We start from the raw sequence: 21,407 nt of genomic DNA, 5'->3' as shown, positions 1-21,407 counted from the left end.
GCTCCATCTGTCTTTGTTATTAGCTGCCCAGGCTTTGGTCTGTGTGAATTTTGGGAGCATTGAAATGCTCTCCCTTAAACTGGTGTCAGAGGTAGCCTATCGGCAATGCCTTTGGTGGTGTTTCACTGAAATGATTTTAACATCTTTGAAAATCTTTACTTGGCATGTGGATGCTGCCCTAGGATGAGTGGCTATTTGAGTGACATTTGAGCTGTGATTTCCCAATTTCATCAGTGGGGACTGGATATCAACATGGCTTTAAAATGGGGCACCCAAGTTCCATTAAAGGAGCCTTCAGCTATTGCAGCTTGGATAAAGCTCTGCCTTGATTGCTTGAAGTTGTGCTCCCAGCCTGTCCCACTCATCTGCTGCCCCTGATTCAGGTGGCAGCAGCGGCTGCTTTTTGTGGTCTCGAGGCAGACAGAGTAGCTCTGCAGTATCCCTTGCCTCTTGCCCCAACGGACTGAGAATGACACATGCCAGCGGGCATCCAGCCTTGGGTAGAGACCAGCTCCCCTTCCCTGCGCAGGCTTGAGGGATGTGGGGAGAAGGGCTCAGGAAAGCCAGGAACCGTTTTGGCAATTCTGCGTTTCTCTTTCATATCCTTATCTCTACTGTATCTTCAGCCACCCAGCAGACATGGATAGTCAAAGTGCAGCCATCTTCACTGGCTGCTCTCTCCCAGGGCAGGCATGGGCTGCACATCTCTCTTTTGCATGCTTCTCTCCTCCCCACCCACGTACCTTCTGCAAGGTGTCCGTTGTCCTTCCTGTAACCTGCACAGGTCAAGCGTGTGTCCCAGGACTGGAAAGTGCAGGTCTCGGGTCAAACTGCAAACTTCCTTCCATAAGCTGGTGTTTTCTCTGACATTGTATATGACAATGCTTGAAACCTCCAATAAAAGAATTTGCAAGAAAGGAGAAATTCCCAGGAAAGGGAAAATGCTGGGCAGGAATTAAACAGGCAAAGAGATACTCTGTACGTCTCCCCCCAGCCCCAAGGTTAATGACTTGGCATCCAGAAATGGCTGTGAAGGTCACTGTATGTCTCTGTATTACATTGACTGGGGGAGCGGTTCCTCTGCCTGTTGGCAGAAGCACAGTCCAAAAAGCATTGCTCAGTTCCATGCCTTGAGCTGAGCTGTAACTAACCCTGTCTGTCACTGCACCCTGGCTGTTGTGACGCACCGCAGCGAGAGCCTCACTAGAGGTGAGAGGAGACTGAGCCTGCCAGGAGGCCCTCAGTCCCAGCTGAGCACTGACTGGCATGGGACAGGAGGGAGCCCAGTTCCTTTCTTGCGTAGCAGCAAGCAGAAAACTTCAACCTCCCGGAGAAGGAATGCTGTTAACTTTTGATAACCCAGTATACCACTTACTAATAGGTTTTACAGACTTGACGGCAGCTGAAAATACTTTTCTTTCAGGCTTAGGGCTACTGGCAGGCTGCTTTTAACTGTGGACGGGAGTTCCCGTAAGGAGACTGTTCCTTGACTTGAAGTAAAAAGGAGAGAGAGGAGAAGAGCTCAGAAGGGTACATGCTGGCCTGACTGGCAGAGTGAGGCTCCATCTAGGATAGCCACCTGGTAGTTTGACGAGGTGATAGGTGGCAATTTACCATACCTGGGTAAATTGCTCTAGGTAGCAATTTACCATATGTTCCTTCTTCCTTGCTTTTTGGCTGAAATTTATTTGGTTTTTTGACTGCATCGCTAGGAGCTGCTCTTGCCTTGACAATGCCAGATCACCTTGCAAGGGCAGTTTTGGTGTCTGACTGTTTTATAACAGGCTGTTATAAATCTGCATGGTGTTTGAGAAGAGCTCCGATAGTGGTTTGTGGTATGGGAAGACTCTCCAGTGAGGTCAGATGACCTCAGTCTACATGACGCCTCAAACAGAAGATTGTAGGTTGCAACAACTCGTCTCGAAGCCAGAGGGCTCTTCTGTTGCTTCGGTCCAAAGGATGAAAATCAGTGGGACCTTGCTTCAAGATTCAAGTTGACCAAGATCTCCAGCAGAGATGAACAGCTGTGGGGACTGCTTGAAATGGAGGACAGTGACCTGCTGTGAGTAGCTTCTGGGAGAATTTGGAGTGGGAATCCTACTGAAAGCTAAAGACACTGGTGCCTTAAATAAAAATAATAATAACTTAAAAAAAGCTAAAAATCTACACTGCTTAAAATTAGTTTAACAATTTATTGACTGTGCAGTGTGGTTCCAGCTGTGACAACAGCTGTATAAAACTCCACCTTAATTAGAGTCAATGCAATTAAATGAAAAGAGCTAAATGGGTGTCTGAAACTTGCACTGCTTCAAGTGCTTTGAGTTTCCTTCTGGAGATTGACCATTTCCATGTTGTGAATGCCTTTTGCCAAATCATGGGAATCAGTTGTGTTAATATTTATGGAAGTAATTAACTTTTTTTTTCCTTCCCCTCCCTCTAGCTGTGGCTAAGTCCTTGTTCTTAAAATTAACGTTTTTTTAAAAAAAAATTTCCTCCAATTAGCTAGTGGTCATGGATACTGAGCACTACACAAACACAGTAACATTTTCCAGAGTGCCCGAAGCTGCCAAAATGTTTGCAGTCTGCTCCAGGGAGACGAGGCTGTTGGTAGTGGGAAGAGCCTGAAATGAGTCTTAGGAGTTTGAACGATGTGTCAGATCCCTGTAATTTCTTATTATGGTTGGTTCCCATGGCTCTGACTGCTGCATAATGTTCACCACTAGTGATGGTGGAAGGTGCATGCCTGGCCTGGAGCGGCCTTCACGTGCTGCTTTGTGGGCTGCGTTGAAGCTGGGTGGCTGAAGAGAAGGGTGGGGCTCAGTGAGGGATTGGGGTCTCATTTGGTGAGGCTTCTGGGGTGCTGCTCTGTTTTGCAAAGCTTTCCTCCAGCCTTTGTAAATGCTGGGTGCTCAAGCATGTGCTTTTTAAGTCAAATGTGTCAGTCCCTTGTGCCACTGAAGGGCTTGCTGAATTTGGGGCCAGTGTACCTCCTTGCCTTCCTGGTCAGGCGTGATGGGGCATGGCTGCTTGCATGTCATGCCATGTCTTGCTCCGTGAGATTCTGATTCCCAAAGCTTTAAAAGGATACTAATCTAGCCTGGCATTCTCCTGCTAAATCAGTTTAAACTGGTCAGACATCCTTACTTACAGAAAAATAGATCAGCCCTGCTTAGGAGAGTACTGAAGCTGCAGTGTTACAAAAGAGGGTTATGAACCGAAATCCATGCCTTTGCTGTTCTAATGTTACAGCTTTGGCATAATGAAGTTATAAAATTATAGATGCCACAAAGAGAGAGGAGGCATAGTTCTGCACCGGTGGCAAAGATGCCACCCAGCACAAGTCCCGGTAATGAAACCCTCTCATGGGCACAAGAGGAACAGTTTAACACTGCGTGAATTGAGAAACTGAATCCTAAGAGGGATGAAGAAGTGGTTGTGGAGATGGCAGATTGACAGCTCTGGAAGTCAGAGCCCTTCCCTTGTCACCAGCATCAGTACGGCATTGTGTCAAGCTGTCAAACGTATTTCTGAAATATGTGTCCTGGGAGTTTAATATTTAATAGATGCTCTATTTAGAAAATTGGTAGAGGCTGGTAAAGGGTGGATGAGATGAGAGGTCTCTTTCTTCTGGGTTGCCCCTTTTGACTTGTCTTGACATGCTTTTGGGGTGCAGGGATAAGTCAGCCTCCTCTTTCCTCTGCTAATACCCCTGGGAAATGCCCATGTGAGGAAGGCTATTTTGCTTGGGTATTCTTTCCAAGGGCTTCTACACTAGGATTGTCATATACATAAATCAGATTTCTGATTTACCGAGAGATAAATCTCTGCCCTGCTAATGTGTGTCTTATTTGAATTACAGGCTGTGTATTTAATGGTACATCTCTCAAGAGTTGATGTCTGTAATTCAAACTAAGTGGGATCTATAGTAGTATTCTATGTAAGTTATCCTTTATTGGAATAGTAACAGGTCTAGCTTGCCTGAGGTTTTGTTTTTTGTTTTTGTTCTTTAAATTATACAGCCTGTTAATAGGGGCACTCACTACCAGATAATCTGTAATTCTTCAGTTACAGTACTAATGGCCCATAGGTTATAATTATGGGAAAACATGATACTCTCTCAGAGCCGTCTTCTTCTCTCAGGCCACTACTGATAGCAATGCACATTTAAGAAATAGTATATAGTGCTGGCTCCTGTGCTAAAGCCATTCACATATTCAAAGAGTCTTTGTGAGCAATTTATGCACAAAGGTTTTTTTTACACTTGGGTAAAAATGTGTGCACCAGCTGAAGGTCTGTTTGCCCACTTCAGTGCTTCAAAGGTGGCGTTATTGACGCTCATGTGTGGCATAACTGGTAATGGCACATAATTTGAATTTAGCTTTTTAGTCAACTGGCTTATAGAAAGGAAGTAAGTTTTTTGGAGGTTTTTTGTTGTTTGTTTTTTTTTTTTAATGGAGTTTTTAACACTGTCAATCTCAATGGACATTGTCTAAACTAAATGTTTCCGCAAGACTATGGAAGGATTAAATGCAGTGGTTACTGAAATATTCTGGGTTGTTTGAAATTATAATTTGGACAGGTTTAGATTGAACTAGCAGTGTTACAAATATGCTATGAAGCTAACCACAGAAAATGGATCCTGCAGGAGAATAGGCTACCAAGCAGATTTCAAGCAAGGAGTGACTGTCAGCTGGAAGGTACTCTTGAAAGCATTATATTTAGTGATATTGTTAACAAACTGCAATAAAAACATGGTGTTTCAGAGGGTCCCTGGCAGGATATCCAAGGGAAAATGGGGCACACAAACTTGTTTCCTGGCCCACTGGTTCTGTGTGCTCGACTGTGCGTGGAGGACACACAGAAAATCAGAGATCTGCTTAAAGAATTTTGGCTTCTGCAGATAATCATGGACATTCATGACTAATGTAGCTGTGCATATGCACGCTCTGGGCTGATTCGCTTCTGTTGCATTTCCTAGCTACATGGCTTTTAAAATTTGTTTTTACTTGTGTCTGTTTTCCTCTCCTTCCTTTCAAAATAAAGATTATTTGTAAATTCAGGTCACTGAGTGTTCTTATGTAACTGGGAATGGGCTTCTTTAGCATGGGTAGGACATTCCCAGCTGCGATGGGTACAGGCTGTGTCTGTACATCCAGTAGTTATTTTGCAATGCACTTTGAGTTGAAATAACCTGGTGTGCCTGTTGACAGGGAGGTAAGGGGAAGGCTGTTCCAGACTGCAGGAATTCTGCTGACAGAAATCACGATTCTGAGTTTAAGTTGCTTCCTTCAGTGGCACTTTCATCTTTTTCTCAGCGAAGCTTCTGGCTATTGCTTTTCATGCACACCAGTGATTGTGACCCCAGGGCTGGGCTTATGTGTACTCCTCTGCAGCTGCCGGCGCACTTGTTGCTTTAGTGCCTGTATCTGAGCCGCTTTTATTTATGGAAATAGCATACAAATGTGTAGATACTGTTTATATGGGATTATTATAACTTCTTTGTGTTTTTCCTTCCTCCAAAATAGAGGATGTTGGCCTGTTTACCCGTATTGGGTGTAGGTGGCAATGTTTTGGTAGCAGGAGGACAGGCGGGGGCTGCCCTGTGCCAGACACAGCTGTGTCCAGACAGCTCCAACGCACCCACTGCAGCCACAGCTGAGCCTGTTGACCATGACGGTGGTGCCTCTGGGAAAAGATATAATTAAGAAGAGGTAGAAATGCTGGGCAGGCAGAGAAATAGGGAAGAAAAGTGAGAAACAGCCCTGTGAACACGCCCCAGGATCAGAGAAGGAGGAGAGGAGGTGCTCCAGTCACTGGAGCAGCCCGTGGAGGACCACAATGGATAAGTGTGAGGAGGAAGGAGTGGCAGACAGGAGCTGAGATGGACTGACTGTAACCCCATTCCCCATCCTCCTGTGCTGCTCAGGGGAGGAGGTAGAGGAGTCAGGAATGAAGGAGTGAAGCTGAGCCTGGGGAGAAGGGTGGTGGGTGGAGGAAAGTGTTTTATTGTCTGTCTTTGTTTCTCACCACCCGATTCTATTTTAATCGGCAGTACATTAAATTAATTTTCCCCAGGTCGAGTCTGTTTTGCTCATGATAGTACTTGGTGAGTGATCTCCCTGTCGTTTACCTTGCCCCATGAACTTTGCATCTTATTTTCTCCCCCTGCCCTGTTGAGGAGGGGGAGTCAGGGAGCGGCTAGGTGGGCATCTGGCAGCTGGCCAAGGTCAACCCACCACATTAGCGTAGCTCGGTAAAATTTGAATTTAAATTGAGTACCAGGTAGAACTGTTGCTCCGTGGCTGTTCCTCTGCCTTCCTTACTGCCTTTTTCAACTGAATGTCTTCTGAGCATTGTGATCTCAGATCCAGAGCCACACTTGCATGAGAACTGAATTCCTTTGCTTTTCATTAACACTCACAGATGTTTAAGCAAGTCATTCCTCCATGTTTCTGTTGTACCTGTATACCTGTAACAACATCATGGCCCTCTGTGGCAGTGAAGCATATAGTCTAACTCTATATCATGAAGTTACAGTATTTTCTTCGGTAGGTTGAATAAAGAGATCTAATGTATGAATAGCATCCAGATGGACCCAAGGAAGGGACACGGAAGGTGAATGCAGCAAATGTACTTTGGAGGTAACTTTAGAGGGAGGATCGTCCTCTTGGAAGCTGCAGAGGTGAGCTGATAGATATACTGGCTTGTGTCCTGAAGGTCAGAATTGGGAACCTCTCCCCTCCTCCCTCTATTTGGGGAAGGAACGGGAACAGAACAGGACACAGCCATATACTCTAATCTAAACTCAGGAAAATACAGAATAGGTCTCGGGTCCATGCGGATGTTTCTTCTCCATGTCTTCCCTGTGTAGGAGGTGCTGTCTTGCTCCAGCTGTGACTGCATTGCTGACAGCTCTGTAGCAGGAGAGGACATGCCTGTGGCCGAACAGAACATCTCTCTTTGACAGTGCTCTTTTTCAGATGTTAGATGTGCTCATTAGAGGGCAGCAGAATAACTCTTCCTTTTTCTAGGTCACTTCTATGTTTTTTCAATGATATTTTTCAGCGCAGCATGACACAGAACAAAATTTTCCAGTTCCCCCTTCAGTTTTTCCTAGTGCAATAAGTGTATAAAACCGCAATGCTCGTATGAAAACGTTAGCCAGTATAAAGAAACATAGAACAATTATAATGAAAACTTGCCGCTTGGAAGCTTAAGTGTTGCAGGCTCAAACGGATGGAGCTCCTCTAAGATTAAACCACAAACGGCTAGCACCGTATGTGGAAAAGCAGCCAAAGGAATGTTTCACAGCTAACTTGTTTTTTGCTCAGCCTAATTCTTATTTGACCTATATGTCCATATGCGTCCATGGATTTGTTTGCTGTACTCCAGCTGCTGCTGCTACCTTTTTCTGCTTGAAGAAAATTTTAAAGAACCAGACTTGCTTCATCTGAAAGTAATCTCTAAATGAGATCTGATAGTACACCCCCATCCTCTGTGATATAAATACTATAAATAATTATGGCACAGTCTTTAAAGGCTAACTGAGGCTGGGATTTGGAGCCCAACATCACAAATCTTAAATGCATTATTTGTTATGTAACATTCATAGAAGAAGGCTGTAGTGCTGTTTGACTTTGCAGCTAGTATATTTCTGGCTTCAGAACGATCTGCGTAGAAATCCTGGCTAGGAACAAACGTCTCCAGTGCATATCTTGTCAACAGTGTGCAAAATACTGCTCATGTCTCTGGGGGGATGTGAGCTGGTTCAAGGCAGCTGGGATAGCAGGAAAAATGGATTTTTGAGTTTTAGCAGCATCAGCCATTGCTTTCCAACAGATGGCTCTGATTTTGCAAGGTCCTCAGTGGAAGCAAAACTTCGTTATCTAGAAGAAAATGAATATTTCAAGAGATGTGCAAATAGGTTTGTGTCTTGAGAATCTTTGCTGAATTTTCCTCTTCCTAAAGTTCCTTGGCCTAGGGTGGTGGAGCATGTGTGAGGATTGGCAGGGGAAGGCACGACACCTTTCTCTTTTTCCCAGAATGTGTTGGGTGTTTTCACATTGCATCTTGCAGATTTCCATATCTCCCTCTCCCCTACGCGAAGGGGCACGTGTCCATCCAAAGGGGCACACAGCTGCAGGTTCCTCAGGACTTGGTAGGTGCTGTGTGTTCCTCACATGGGTGGGGGCTCTAGCAGGGTGTACTTGGCTGCTGCTTTCTGTCCTACATTATTTTTTAGGGTGGCAATATCCAAACCCACAAACCTCTGAAGTGGAACAGCCTTCTTGATACTGGCAACCATTGTTCCTGGCGAGGCGGCTTGGATCAGTCCCACCTCCTGGAGAAGTCCAGATTGTGCTTTGCACTCTCGGTTTGGGATCCACTGCGAAGCTGGCATTTCTTCATGTCTTCATTGCGACACCTCAGTGAAGGCAGGACTAATGGGAAGGTCCTCATCAGGAAACGAAAGCTGAACAAAGCCAGAAAAATGTGAAAAATGTCTCATAACGCTATGCAGCTCTTGGTCCATTAGGTAAAAATTAACATCCTGTCAATAGGGTAAAAAGATTAAACTCAATCTTACACCAAGTGAGACACCAGTGATGAGTTTGTAGGCACATGACGCGTGGATCTAAATGCATTTGACTGTTTGGTCCATATTAGGAAATTAGCAGGCACAAGTGCTCATGCCAGCAGTCCTCACCGCAGAGAAATACTCTTCCTGCCAGCATCATCTGTGCAATATGGAAAGATCTTCTGGCCTTTCTTTTACAATGAAAGCCTCTCTCTTCTGAGAACTAATAGGATATTTTGTTGGGGATACAGGTGTTCTCAGTAGGTGTATTTTGGGCATGGTGAGACTAAGTATTGTGAGACTACTGTTTGGGAAGGGGTGTGTAGTTTTTTTGTTCGAGGAACACTTTCTTTACAGGAACGATGCCAGACCGTGTTCCCCTGTAAGCGTGGGGATACTGAAGCGCGGAGAGGTGAGGGGACAGGTGCTCTAGTCCCAGACCTGAGAAGATCAAGGCAATGCCAAATGTCTGGCGGCTCTGAAAACTGACAGCAGGGAGTGTCAGAGAAGCACCTACTGTTGTTTGGTCCTTCCCCACCCCGTTATTTCTTTTAATGACATGGGTGTTCTTGCAACAGCTGTCTTTGGGCAGCTGCTGATCTCATCGCTGCATGAGGTAGATGGGGCTGTGGTGAGAGCACCCATTTGTCCTAATGCAGGCACTGTATAAATGCTGTGCAGCAGTGCATGCCATTTGCTGAGGCTTGTTATTGTCTGTGTGTGCTGCTGGCAGGGGTGTAGAGAGCATGAAGTACAAAGTGGAGGAGCCCTGTCATTTTTTTTTTAAATTTTGCTTGCTTTAAAATAGATTCTACCAGGAGAACGTCGTTCCGGAATGGGTGACTGATCCTGTCCTGCAACTTTCAAGTAAAGAAAAGTGGAAGAGGTGATGGGATGGAGAAAAAAATAACTTCGGCCTCTCCTAGAGGGGCCCAGATCTTGATTTTTCTTTTTTAAAGATTTCATCTTCGTTTAAGTGACCCAAATGGGCATATTGGAGTAGAGTGGCTTGCTCTAATTTAAGACTTGTCTGAAAAAAGGAAATTGTCTTGTGCGAGAATCATTGCAGGAAAGATGAAGGGTCCCCGGCAGAGTGATCAAGCCCAGCTTTGGCAGACGATGAAAATGCTATAGGAGGTCTGTAGTGAGGTAATGATCACGGTGGTCTGTCGAGGGGCTTGGTAAAGCTGTGCGACAGTGCTCGTGTGTCCCCTGGAGCCAGACAGAAGAGGAGCAGGGAGAAGGAAGTAAGGCTGTCCAGGGAGGATGATGCTGTGGGAGTGTCGTGTGTTGCATAAGATGGTAGAGCCGGTGATGATATTAGTGCCTCGGGGCTTTTGGGAGCTCTAAATTGTTCGCTGAAGCAGAAGAGCAGTTGAGACAGCAAGAAAGCGGCAGCCACCAGAAACGTTGGAGGCTGGAAGAGGCGGTGGAGCAGTGTTTGGACCAGTTCCACTTACGTGGCAGTCTGTGCACCCATGAGGAGGGAAGGAGACTTGAGGTGCTTGGGCACCTCCTGGAATGAGTGTTTTCATGGGCTAGGCTTGTTAGACTGTATAGTCAACACCACCAACCACAAAAAAAAAAAGGTAGTTCACTCTGTCACATTTGAATGCTGGAATTAGTAAGACCTTTTCAAGGTTAAAGGGCCGTTACAATTATACAGTCTTCATGCAGACACTGGATCACCTTTGTTTGTGCTTTAGGGGCTTCTGCTTCGCATCTCCAGTCTTGATCTTGTGGTGAAGCGTTTACTTATCAATGGTAGTCAGTTTTATAGTGCTGCAAAGAAAAAAGTCAGCTTGGTTCTGGTCTGGACGTAACTTGCCAGCCCTTTGAGCTGGGAGGGCTGTGTGCTTATGTCAGGCAGGAGTGGGTACGTGGGTGCAGCAGGTGCTAACCTGCAATAGGTGCTTGAGATCGAGGTTGAGTTATCTCTCCACCCCAATCACAGACCAGAGTCGCGTGGATTTCATGCCTTGTACTTCTCCAGGCGATTATTTGTCTAGCTCTATTCTTCAAATGCTTTCCAGTTTTGAAATCTGCTATATGTGCTCCAAAAAAAGGAAAGGGGAAGAATGGGCAATGAGGCACCATCAATGTTACACATTGCCAATCCTGCGTGTCGGTTGTTGTCCAACTGCATGTAGGCAAAGCTGAATGGTGAGTTGGGGGCTGGAGGTCAAGTACATGCCTGTCACAAACAATTTGGGAAGGTTTCCTGGGTATTCTCACCCTCCTTCCTACTTTGTATTTATGTTAGTGTTGCAGTCCTCAGTATGTGCAGCAGTTTATAAAGCCACTTATAATGCAAGTGGTGTTGGAACTGACTGATCAAAATGTGACTGGGATCGAGCTAGTAATTCTTACATTATGTAAATAATGAAAGTCTGCTGGCATTGTACAGGCTGAGTTGTTGAGCTCTTTTCCATGTCTAAATCTAAAATTATCTTGCATATTTTGACTAAGCAGGCTATTGGGTAAAAGAAATTAATATGATTACATTTAATAAATGGCTGTTCAGTGGTAGAAGATACAGTTGGACTTTCTGTTTCTTTGGTGCTCCCAAACTGTTAGGTGTTTGGGTTTCCTGGTATGCAGGAGCTCTGACAGCGCAGATGGTGGGATTAACTCCTTGACGTATGGTTGTGCAATAGATAGGACAGCATGGGGAGGGGGAGCGCGCCACACTAATCTGCCACAAAGACTTAAAAATCAAGGGCAAGCTCTGACGTGATTACTTTTTTCATTTCCCTGTCAATGCATGGAGTGTTGGGAGTGGGGAAGTGAACCCACGCCACAGGGAGCCTGAGACCAGACATGTTAAAGAATCCAAGGAAATCTGCCAGGAAAGGAGAATTAATCAACGGTTAAAATAACCTAGTGGAAATTTTGCTGTGGTCCTAATGAGCTCTGAGTAAGGTTCAGAGTAATTATTTCATGAAAACTCTGATCAGAGCAGTAAGGAAGCTTCTCTAGAAACTCTGCTCCTGCTTTTCTTTACGCTGGTGTGTAGGCATTGCCTGAGTACTCGTGGCTGTGAATGTGTAGAAGGTGATGCCAGGGTTCACTGAGCTTTAGCACAGGGACAGAAAAAGCACACATGCCCCACCTCAAAGGAAAAAGCCATTAGCCGACCTGGATATATGAGCTTGTAACAATGTCTGCAGTCAAATGCAAGTCCTTTCAGAGCATTCATGTTTATCTGTAGATCAGTTTTTCAGCATTGATGCTAAAGGTGTGGAATATGAGCAATGATTAAATGGATCAGAGCTCTTTTGCCTGGAAAAGATGACTGTCTGAGAAAAGAGGAGCTGATGAAGTTTAGTAAATGATGATTGCCACAGAGGTGAAGAGAGATTAGACTTGTTCCCAGTCTCTTCCAGTGAGATAAATGGAAGAAATAAAATTAAACTAGAAGATGCTGGGTTCAGGATGGGCAAAGATCCTTCAGGAAGAGGGCAGTTAAGTTGTAGGACTCCTTGCACATAGGTGTTCTGAATTTCTGGTACCTGCATGGGCTTTAAAGCAACCGGTCAGATCTCCCAAAATAAAAATACATTGTGGGTACTAAATGCACCCGCTCTATACTTGAGCATTCATCGCTGGCCCTGTTGGACACGTGGTAGTGGCTTGCATGAAGCTTTGGTCAGGCCTGGTATGTTCCTAGCCCATTGGTACTATTTCCTAGTGGTAAAGCTGGTCACCAAGGCTCAAACTGAAGTCCTCAAAGTGCCTTCTGTTAAAGCTCTACGAGGTTTTTGTGTGTAGCTTTTGCTGACGCTGGCAGGAGCAGTGCTTGCTCACTGGACAGAGCGAAAGGCAAGGAGGGGCTGGCCATGGCTGTTCCCAGTGTGCCTTATGTTAGGCTGGCTGCATCTCTTGTGCATGTCATGTCTTGGAGTTTCCGTTGCGTTTGCAACCCTGGCTTGCAATTACAGGTGATGTCGTATCCCCTAATTTGTGCAGATGCTTTAATCATGTCTACTGCATAACTGGGCAGCTGGATTTGTAATGCTATGGAGGGGACTTTTTTTATTGAAACACATGGGCTGCTAATCTTGAATTATTCGAATCAGTAGTGTCAATCTCTGGGGAGCCTTGCAAAAAGGAGGTATTCAAATGAAAGCCAGCAAAAGGATAGAGTCAGTAGGCTTCCTGGAAATGTGCAGGAGGGATGTTGGAGACTTTTCCTGTATTCATCTGTTCTGCTAGTATGGCAGTAATGTCTGTCCTTGCAGCAGTAAGAGGTACATAGCCATACGCTTCACAGCAGCGATGCTCTTGTCACCCTCTGTGTGCTATGAAGAGCCTGCAAGGACACTGGATGTTCCCTCCAACCCACAGTTCCAGTGACTCTTCTTTGTCTCCCAAAGCTACAAACACCTACAGCTGGGTATGGGGCCGACGGGATGCCAGGGGCACGGCTAAGCAGCGCCAAAGTGGAATTTTTTTGTTTCTGTTGTGATCCCAGTCCCAAATACATTCATGCAATAATTCTGCCCTTTGGCTCTATTAGCATAAAATTGTCACTGTATTTCTAGTGCAATTTAAAAACTGAAACGAAAGTGTTAAGAATCTGACCTTGCACAGTTGCCTTTAGTACAATTCCATAGCAGGAATGGAGAGGAGCTGATTAAAAGTATTTCAGAGATACAAGTTAGGCTTTGGGCTTTTTCTTCCCGTCTGTAGCATTCTTGTAACTGGCTGAAAATTGCAAAATCTTCCCAGTCAATTTTGCAGTCATTAGTCTGTACTTACTTTCTTCTCTCCTGCGCTTCCCCCTTGGCCTTCAGATCTGTCATGGAATTAATTGGTAAAGAAAAAAGAAGAGGGAAAGAAATTTGTCCCCTGCATGTGGCAGGAGTTTGCTGGCAGTGCTCTCTCAGGTAAAGTACAGAATGTAACATAGCCTTTCTGTAAGACACGAGGCATCTGCTCCGTGTTTCTTGCTTCAAGATAGGTTGTGCAGGTTTTGTCTGAAAAATAAGGGCTACAGCCAAGACTGGAAATGTCGGCTACTGTAGCACTAGGGAGGAGCGGAGAGATTATGGTTAAACAAGCAAACAGGGCAAGAATATAGTACACAATAGAAATGCTGACTCTGCTTGCCTGGAAAAAGGGTAACCTGAGCCCAAGTCGGTGGGAAGCAACTGTTTGGAGGCTGGGTGGAAAGCAGAGGCAGCAATCAGTTGCAAAGGGCAGGGACTGACTGGATTAACTAGCCCAGCATTGAAAGGCAAAACTCATCACCAGTTATTCATGTGCTACCTGAAAGAAAATAGGGTGGGGCAAGCCTTTTTTTCTTCCTCTTTGTTGTTTAGTCTCACCCAGGATCAGGTACTGGGGGTTCCTTAGAGGTTTGAACCTTCTTCCTGCCCCTTTGTCCCAGTAAAGGATGGGTTAACGTCCCAGTGTGGCCCTTTCTGGAGCTTTGTTCTCCTGGGCTTGGGCATGTGATCATGGGAAACCAGAGCAGCTCGTTTCAGTGCATCAGGAAGAGCCGAGCTTAGAGAGGCAAGCTGTCCCATAGCAAGCCTTTACCTAGGGAAGAAGAGCCTCCTGCCACGTACCCCCTTCTTCCCCTGCCCTGCCATGGTGTGCCATACCAGTCGTGTGAGCTGCTGCGATGATAGATTTCCACCCTACAGCATGTGGCAGGATTTTTGCAGCAGTTCAGGTCTGGTTAAACGCTATGGCTGGTTTGTCGGGGTGATGGTGTGTAACGTACTGTCTTGCTCAGTCTCTCCACCACCAAGCTGGAGGCAGGGAATGCCCTTCAGTTTCACTGTGTCTGTGCTCTTGCTAGCTTCATTAATCACGAAGTCCCAGTGTTACGTGGGGTTACGTAGGACTGGATTTCAGCCCATCCCACAGAGGGTTGGAAGGAGTAGGAGGCTGCTCAAGCTAGCTAACAAAGTGGTGGTCCCCATGGCGAATCTGTTAAATGCACTCTGATGCTCCGTCTCCGCGCGCTGCAAAGTCTTGGATCGTGTGGCCTTCTGCTCGAACCCTCCTTCTCACCTGACACCTGTTCCAAAAGCAGACTAGAGCTTTTAGTCCTCTCTTGTGTTTCTCTTCCTATTCTGTTTTCTTCTGTTCATTGGCTTATTCCAAAATTCAAGCTCTGTCTGTTTATTCCTTGTAGAATTCCCACGTGTGCATCCGAAGGGAAGTTTCTGTCATGTCTGCATCTTTAATTTAGTAGCCACATACTCCTCCCTGGATATGTGCTCTGGGCCAAACTGGGCAGTGGGGTGGCTGATGGCAACACATACTGATTTTATGTGTATCCTACGCTCTGTTATGCGCCTGGGACCAGTTATGAATTTGCTATTTGCAAACACACAACATGTAACTTGTAAGACCATGTCAGTCAGGCTGCAGAGGTAGGCCTGTGTGAGTCACCAAATGTTACACGTATCTGCTGTATTTTCCTTCTTAGAATCATAGAATAGTTTGGGTTGGAAGGGACCTTTAAAGGTCATCTAGTCCAGCCCCATTGCAGTAAGCAGGGACATCTTCAACTAGATCAGGTTGCTCAGAGCCCCATCCAACCTGACCTTGAATGTTTCCAGGGATGGGGCATCTACCACCTCTCTGGGCAACCTGTTCCAATGTTTCACTACCCTCATCGTAAAAAATTTCTTCATTATATCTAGTCTAAGTCTACCCTCTTTTGGTTTAAAACCATTCCCCCTTGTTGTGTCACAACAGGCCCTGCTAAAAAGTCTGTCCCTATCTTTCTTATAAGCCCCTTTAAGTATTGAAAGGCCCCAATAAGGTCTCCTTGGAGCCTTCTTTTCTCCAGGCTGAACAACCCCAACTCTCTCAGTCTTTCCTCATAGGAGAGGCATTCCATCCCTCTGATCATTTTTGTGGCCGTCCTCTGGACCCGCTCCAGCAGGTCCATGTCTTTCCCGTGCTGAGGGCTCCAGAGCTGATGCAGTACTGCCGGTGGGGTCTCACCAGAGCAGAGTAGAGGGGCAGAATCATTGACATTTTATTTCTTGCTTTTCTTTTTCCTGAGGCCTTGTGGGGGAAAGTTTAGGGTCCAGAGAAGGTCAGCAAGGGACAAGGAGGTTGGACGTCCTGTTAGAGTGCCGAGGTTTTGACGTGCCAGAAGGAAGAAGCCTGTTGCTATAACAGCTGGTGTTGGGATCCCGTGTAACTTTGAAACCTTTGCACGCAAGATGCTCAGCTAGCATGCAGTAGGGCTGCATCAAGGGCGCTTTGGCTTGCACAAGAGGGTATCTCTCTGGCTGCTTGATTTCTTCACATCAGCTGCTCTCCAAGAGCCAATGCGGGCACTTTCTTCCTTGTCATATCCATCTGAAAGCTACTGCATCCTTGGTATGGTTGCACAGCCTCTTAGCGCCAGCTTCCTGGCACAGCCTTGAGGTGATAGTCTTGATGTGTTTTGTAGTCTTGGTGGCCTGATCTTTTACCAAGATCTTCCTTCTGGGTATTGAGATGGAGGTGTTGACATCCCAGTACCCCTAGAGAGTGCGTAGGAAAGCAAGAGAGTACTGTGGAGATGGTGGAAAGCTCATTCAAGGGACAGTTACGGGACTGTAGGAGGAGAGGAGAGGCACTCATGCCATGAGAGACTAAATTATTCAGCTGTTGCTTAAGTGATCTGTGGGGAAGAAGAGAGGGAGGAGATCCTGTAGCAGTGTTCATCATTAACTGTTCAATAGACAGATGTGGGAGATGTGGTCAGGGTTCACCCCAAAACTCTTTATTCAGAGCATGCATTCAGGTTTCCCTGTTAGGAGTCCTCTGCCAGCTGCTCCCCCCGCCTTACCTCCTCCTGTCTCACAACATGGCTCTTCTAGAGACAAACCTGAGGTAGTGTCTGAGTCTGGCTGGGAAATGAAGCCGAAATGTCATACCAGGTCCTGTCTCTGGTCACTTCCTTCTCCCATGCCACATGTTGCCTTATTTCCCGGTGGAGCTGTGGCGGCTGCCTTTTGGCTGTTTGTTCTTCTAATTAGGTCCTCGTGAAGAGGCAGAACGTAGCTGAGAAATCTGTAGCTGGAAACATTAAAGGAGAAGGTGAAATTGGGGAGGAAGGAAGATTTTCCAGGCTGTTGATGAGCTGGTGTTAGAGCAGGTCAAAAACTGCTGGTTTCATGTTGACCCCTGAGCTGTTTCTGAAGCCACTTCTGTTTTGTATTTCCAGGCTGCTATCGGGGTGGGAATTGGTGCTGGGATTTTTTATTAGGAGATTTGTTTCTTCGCCTCCTTGTCTGATTGTGAGAAGTCTGCATTTCTGTGGTTCCTGTGGATGGGGGAGCTGTGCCTGCAAGGTGACAGTTGGGGTGGGTCAGCCCGAGCTCTGGACAGTGAGCTGTGTCACCAGCCCTCAGCAATGCAGAGGCTAGACACAGGGCTCTCAGCCCTTTGAAGCAGCACCATTATGCCTTTTTGTTGCTTGGTTTGAACAAATCTAGAAGAACCTTGAAATCAGGATGTATTTCAGGATCCAGCTTGGCCTCACTGCTTCTTCTGTCCCAAAGTATCAACAGGACTTTCACACCTGGGCCCCTGGCACACGCGGAGAGCAGAGGAGAGGACTTCAGCCTGCCTTAGAACAGATTTATCTCATGCCACAGCAGTTCAGCTAATCTACTTAGAGTAATTTAGGTACCAGGCAGTAGTATTCCCATATTGCGGTCCTTCATCCCTTTGTTTTTTTTTTTTTAGCATGAGTTTCGTAGATCATCGAAGGTTTTCTGGGCTGGGGTCTGTGAAGGAAACTTTAAACCAAAAAAATCTCCACTACTCAAACTCTGAAATTGTACTATATTTCCAGCGTCCTGCCCACTGCTGGAATTATCAAGTTAGATCTTTAGGCCAGAGCCATGAAGCAATAATTTTCAGGTTTCTCTTGTTTCTCAGGGCTTCGTCAGTACTATCACTGCTGAACCTCTTACTGTGACAAGATCTTCCCCACCTTCCCACATAGCTTGGCGTATGAGTTGGTGTACCGGGTCAGCACAAAAGGGTAGCCAAGTTGGGCAATCCCAATATTTTGACAGCAACCAGCAGGGAAAAGCTGAGGAATATAGCAGTAATTTTCTCAAAATGCTTAGCTGGGCACTTAAAACTTCCAGTGCCTAATAACTATTACGAAAAACAAACTAGTGAGCTGAAGAAGTAGAAAGCTCTAAATACTGCCAGTGCCAAATCCTTTGAGCGCCCCTGTTCCTCCAGCCCTGAGAGGTTCTGCAGACATTTCCTCTGCCCCTGCTTGTGGGCCCATCCGGGGGACTTGGAGTGCTTGTGTGCTCATTCATGTCAAGCTGGAATAAAGACAGCAGCTGGCCTGGAGATATGTTGCTACTGATAAATTTTAACTTCAGTCTAAAATAGATTATAGGTGCTTTAGACCTCGAGGCTGAAGTCTGGAAGCTCAGTCCAGCAGTCTCGAACAACTTGCCGCTGCTGAAGATGAGGAGGCCTGCTTCCTCCTACTCCTGCTCCTGGCCATGTGTCTTCCTGGCCTGATGCTGACTTGATTTGGTTCAGCTCTCTAAACTAGCAGAAAACTAACCCTGGTGGAGGTGAGTTAGGTTTTTCTGTTGGAGATGCACACCAGAGCTGGGGTAGGAGGGTGTGGGGGAGGCATGGCAGAAGGCTGCTACTGTTGTAGCAACGAGCTCTTAGGTAAGTTAAGCTTAAGCTAAGCTCTTGTTTGCCTGCACCCTGAGCTGCTCTCGGCTGGAGTCTGCCTGCTGTTGTCTCCGTGCCAAGTTTCCAAATGTCATGTGTTGATAATGCCGCTGGTATCGATACTGCTGCACATTGCATGTCGATCTTTCCAGAGGAAACAGCCGTCTCTGTGTCATTAACAGAGAAGTCGATTACAATTGATTGGTTTTTTTTCCTCTAGTTCCATTAGAGACGAGCAATCCAATATTGAATTCAGTATTCCCTGGAGCAGGTCAGCACCTTCCAGACCTCTTCCCTGCTCCTCAAAGCACCCCAGAACATCCTGCCAGCATCAGAGCAGTTTGAGGAGTGTGTCTGCACAGGCAGTCCCCTCTTTTTCATAGACTTGGACATGGGCGGGAAGCCATGCTGGAGACTTAAATTAGCTCTCTTCCATTTCTATTAGAAGGAAGTTATTCTGATTTTTAACGTGAATGTGAGGCCTTTGTGCAGAAACGATTGCTCTTGCTGTGCTGATGGATATTTGCTGATTGATGGGAGCAATCCCTTTAACAGTAGGTGTGGGTGTTGGCATATAGAGACCTTGGAGTGGTGTGCTGGAAACATTGCCTGTACAGGCATGTAGTGGAAGAGGCTGTTAGTATGCCAAGAAAGCAGATTTACTGAACGGAGAGCTTATTAAATTGTCAAGGCTCCTTCTCTGATGCATAGTCTAGCAGAGGCTGAGGACTGCATACCTTAGGTGTGGCTGGCTACACTTCAGGCTTTTTGTCTGTTGCCTGACGTGTTTTTCTGGAATATGTATTTTGGTGGAATCCCAGCTTGATTATAGATGCTGAAGCACTATTTCTGCTTAATGGAAGGTCTTTTGGGATGGGAAAGCAGAGGAGTGACATTTCAGCTTCCTTGTCACACCTCTGCCGCTGTGCTCTGAACTTAAAGGCAGACTGAGCCTGAGGCCATACAGTTCCTTGGACCATGGTGGCAAGATGGTCTTTCCTACTGATCGAGCATCCCCTCTGCTTTCTGAACATGCTGCCTTGCTGAAAAGGCATCCTGAGATAACTACTTGCCATGACAGCGTTAAAGGAATGCATTCAGTCAGGGCCATCCAGCAAATCCTTTTCCTCAGGGCTAAATTGGCTCATGGGCCCAGGGTTCTGCACAACTGGAAGACAATGCACACTTCAGATGCTAATTTAGAAAATCTCCCAAGGAGAGGTAGGGAAACTTGTTAGCTGGGAAGAATACTTGTGTGGGTCTTCAAGAGTTTTCGTCCCATTTCTCCCAGTTTCACACATGTGTTTCCTTTGTGTCCTTGTATTTCTGGACACTTGTGAAGCAGGGAGGGTTTCAGGAATAAATTTTAAGCATTCTTCTCCTAGTTTGGGCAAGTTCAAGTCGTGTTACCATTGGAATAGTGGCTGCCACGGGGAATGGTGGGATGCAGAGATCAGGCTTGGATGTTACTTTTGGGTCAGCTGTCCTGTTTAAAAAGTAATAGGTTCAGATTTTTCTGCAAAGCACTGATTGGCATAAGCACAGTTATTTCTGAAAGGGAAGATGCTGGGGTGAAGTACTTGATGCCCCTCTAGCAAACTAGAGACTGAGGAAGTAATGGAGGGGGGAAACCTCTCCCAGCTCTTCTCTGCCTTCTGCTGTGCCTCTGAATGCTTATTCCTTCTCCACTGATGAAAGGAGAGGATAAAACTTGCCCATCTGTGCTTCATGTGCCCGCTGGAGAAGAGAAGGCTGAGTGGGTAGCCTCTTCAGGTCACCAGGCTGGGAACAGAAATGCTCCTCCTGCCTTCTTGAAAGCATCTCTTCACCCCATCTGCCCAGAAAGCTGTGTGCTTCGGTTTTGCCGTGGCATCAATTGCGTGGCAGCCCTGCACCTGTCTGTTGGAAGACAAACCTCACTGTACACTTAATGGTGTCTTCTGGATGTCCAGCTTCCCTTAATGCCCATGTTTCTGCCCCTTCCCTAGCTGTTCCTTCTTCCCTCCCTTTCTCTCTGTGCAAGAGCTTCATCCTTATCTTCCTGTCACTTGAACCTATCATTTCAGCCAGTTTTGACATCCTTCTCTTGGCCTTCATGGCTCAGTTCGTCCTCCTTCACTGTGAAGACATCTGTGATGTGATCTGTTCTCTCTGCTCTGTGCGTGCTGCTGAAACTCCTGTGCAAGTCTCACTTATTGCTGTCCTTGTGATGGTTTTGTTTTCACCCTGAAGTTATGTATCTGCATTGTCTACTCAATTCAATTTCTGGCTGACATTGTTGTATTGCCTGGAAATATAATTAAGTATTGATCACAGTGCACTCAGCAGTCAAATTACTTAATATATTAATTATGTGTAACAGTATGTCATTCCAGTAATGTTTGTTACCTACCAGCCTAAGTAGCGTGTGTTGAGAGAAAGGGCATAGAGAGACCTTGGAGTGGCGTGCTGTGTTTTCTTTCATTTTTGCCTTTTAATGGTTGCAAGTCCCTTGGCCAGTGGTGGTCTGGGCATTGCTGTTTTGCTGGTACTGTTGTTTCTTGCCTGTTTCTGCTCGTTACTCTCTGCTAGTTATAAATTTCCAGCAGAAGCTCTACGCCACCTCAGCGTAACCTCAGTTACTGCTAAATCCTCTCATCTGTTGGAAGCCAGGCTGGAGTACTTCCAGTTAACATCCCGCCTTCTGGGGGCTTCCTGGAGAATGCCGGCATCTCTGTTACTCAGACGGCATATCTGTCAGTGGTTGACCTCATTCGGGAGCTGAATAGCTGCTTGCTGGAAGATGCCTTCCTCTGCCAGGTCTCCACATCAAAGAGGGTGCAAATAAATGCAACTTGTCCTCTTTGCTCCCTGGTGGTCTCCATTGCTCCGGCTCCCGCGCCTCCCTTAGATCTGCAGAGAGCCTACAGGGAGCCATTGTGGATACGTCTTCAGAAGCATAGATGGGACTGCTGTGAAGTCTTGCTACCAGTTCACATTGGATTCTGTCCATCAAAAATCTTTGAAACCCTCTGGTCAGAGGTGGCCTTTAATATGAGCTGTGTGCTTAACCTGAAACTGTGTCCCTGCTGGCTTCCCCAGGGCTACAACTACCATAAAAATATCACGTAGCCTGACCTCAATGAATGTGGTGGGAGATACAGAGCTTTCT

General features: G+C 46.1%; 1 protein-coding gene across 7 annotated transcripts in view; it reads left to right on the top strand.

The window, feature by feature from the left end:
- Positions 1 to 21,407, top strand: part of SLX9 (SLX9 ribosome biogenesis factor) — a 66,876-nt gene that overhangs the window by 11,292 nt on the left and 34,177 nt on the right. The window contains exon 3 of one of the 7 annotated variants that reach the window (XM_075153855.1): positions 8,243 to 10,850. The exons of the other annotated variants lie outside the window; for them this stretch is intronic. Coding sequence (XP_075009956.1) covers positions 8,243 to 8,292 — 50 coding nt within the window. The 3' untranslated portion in view covers positions 8,293 to 10,850. Of the gene's footprint in view, positions 1 to 8,242; positions 10,851 to 21,407 lie in introns of those variants that run through there. 7 annotated transcript variants of the gene reach the window in all.

This window comes from Calonectris borealis, chromosome 6 (genome assembly GCF_964195595.1).
Source record: "Calonectris borealis chromosome 6, bCalBor7.hap1.2, whole genome shotgun sequence".
In the NCBI taxonomy this organism is placed as follows: Eukaryota; Metazoa; Chordata; class Aves; order Procellariiformes; family Procellariidae; genus Calonectris; species Calonectris borealis.
The sequence above is the reverse complement of the archived record's forward strand: the minus strand, read 5'-3'. Positions and strand labels throughout refer to the sequence as shown.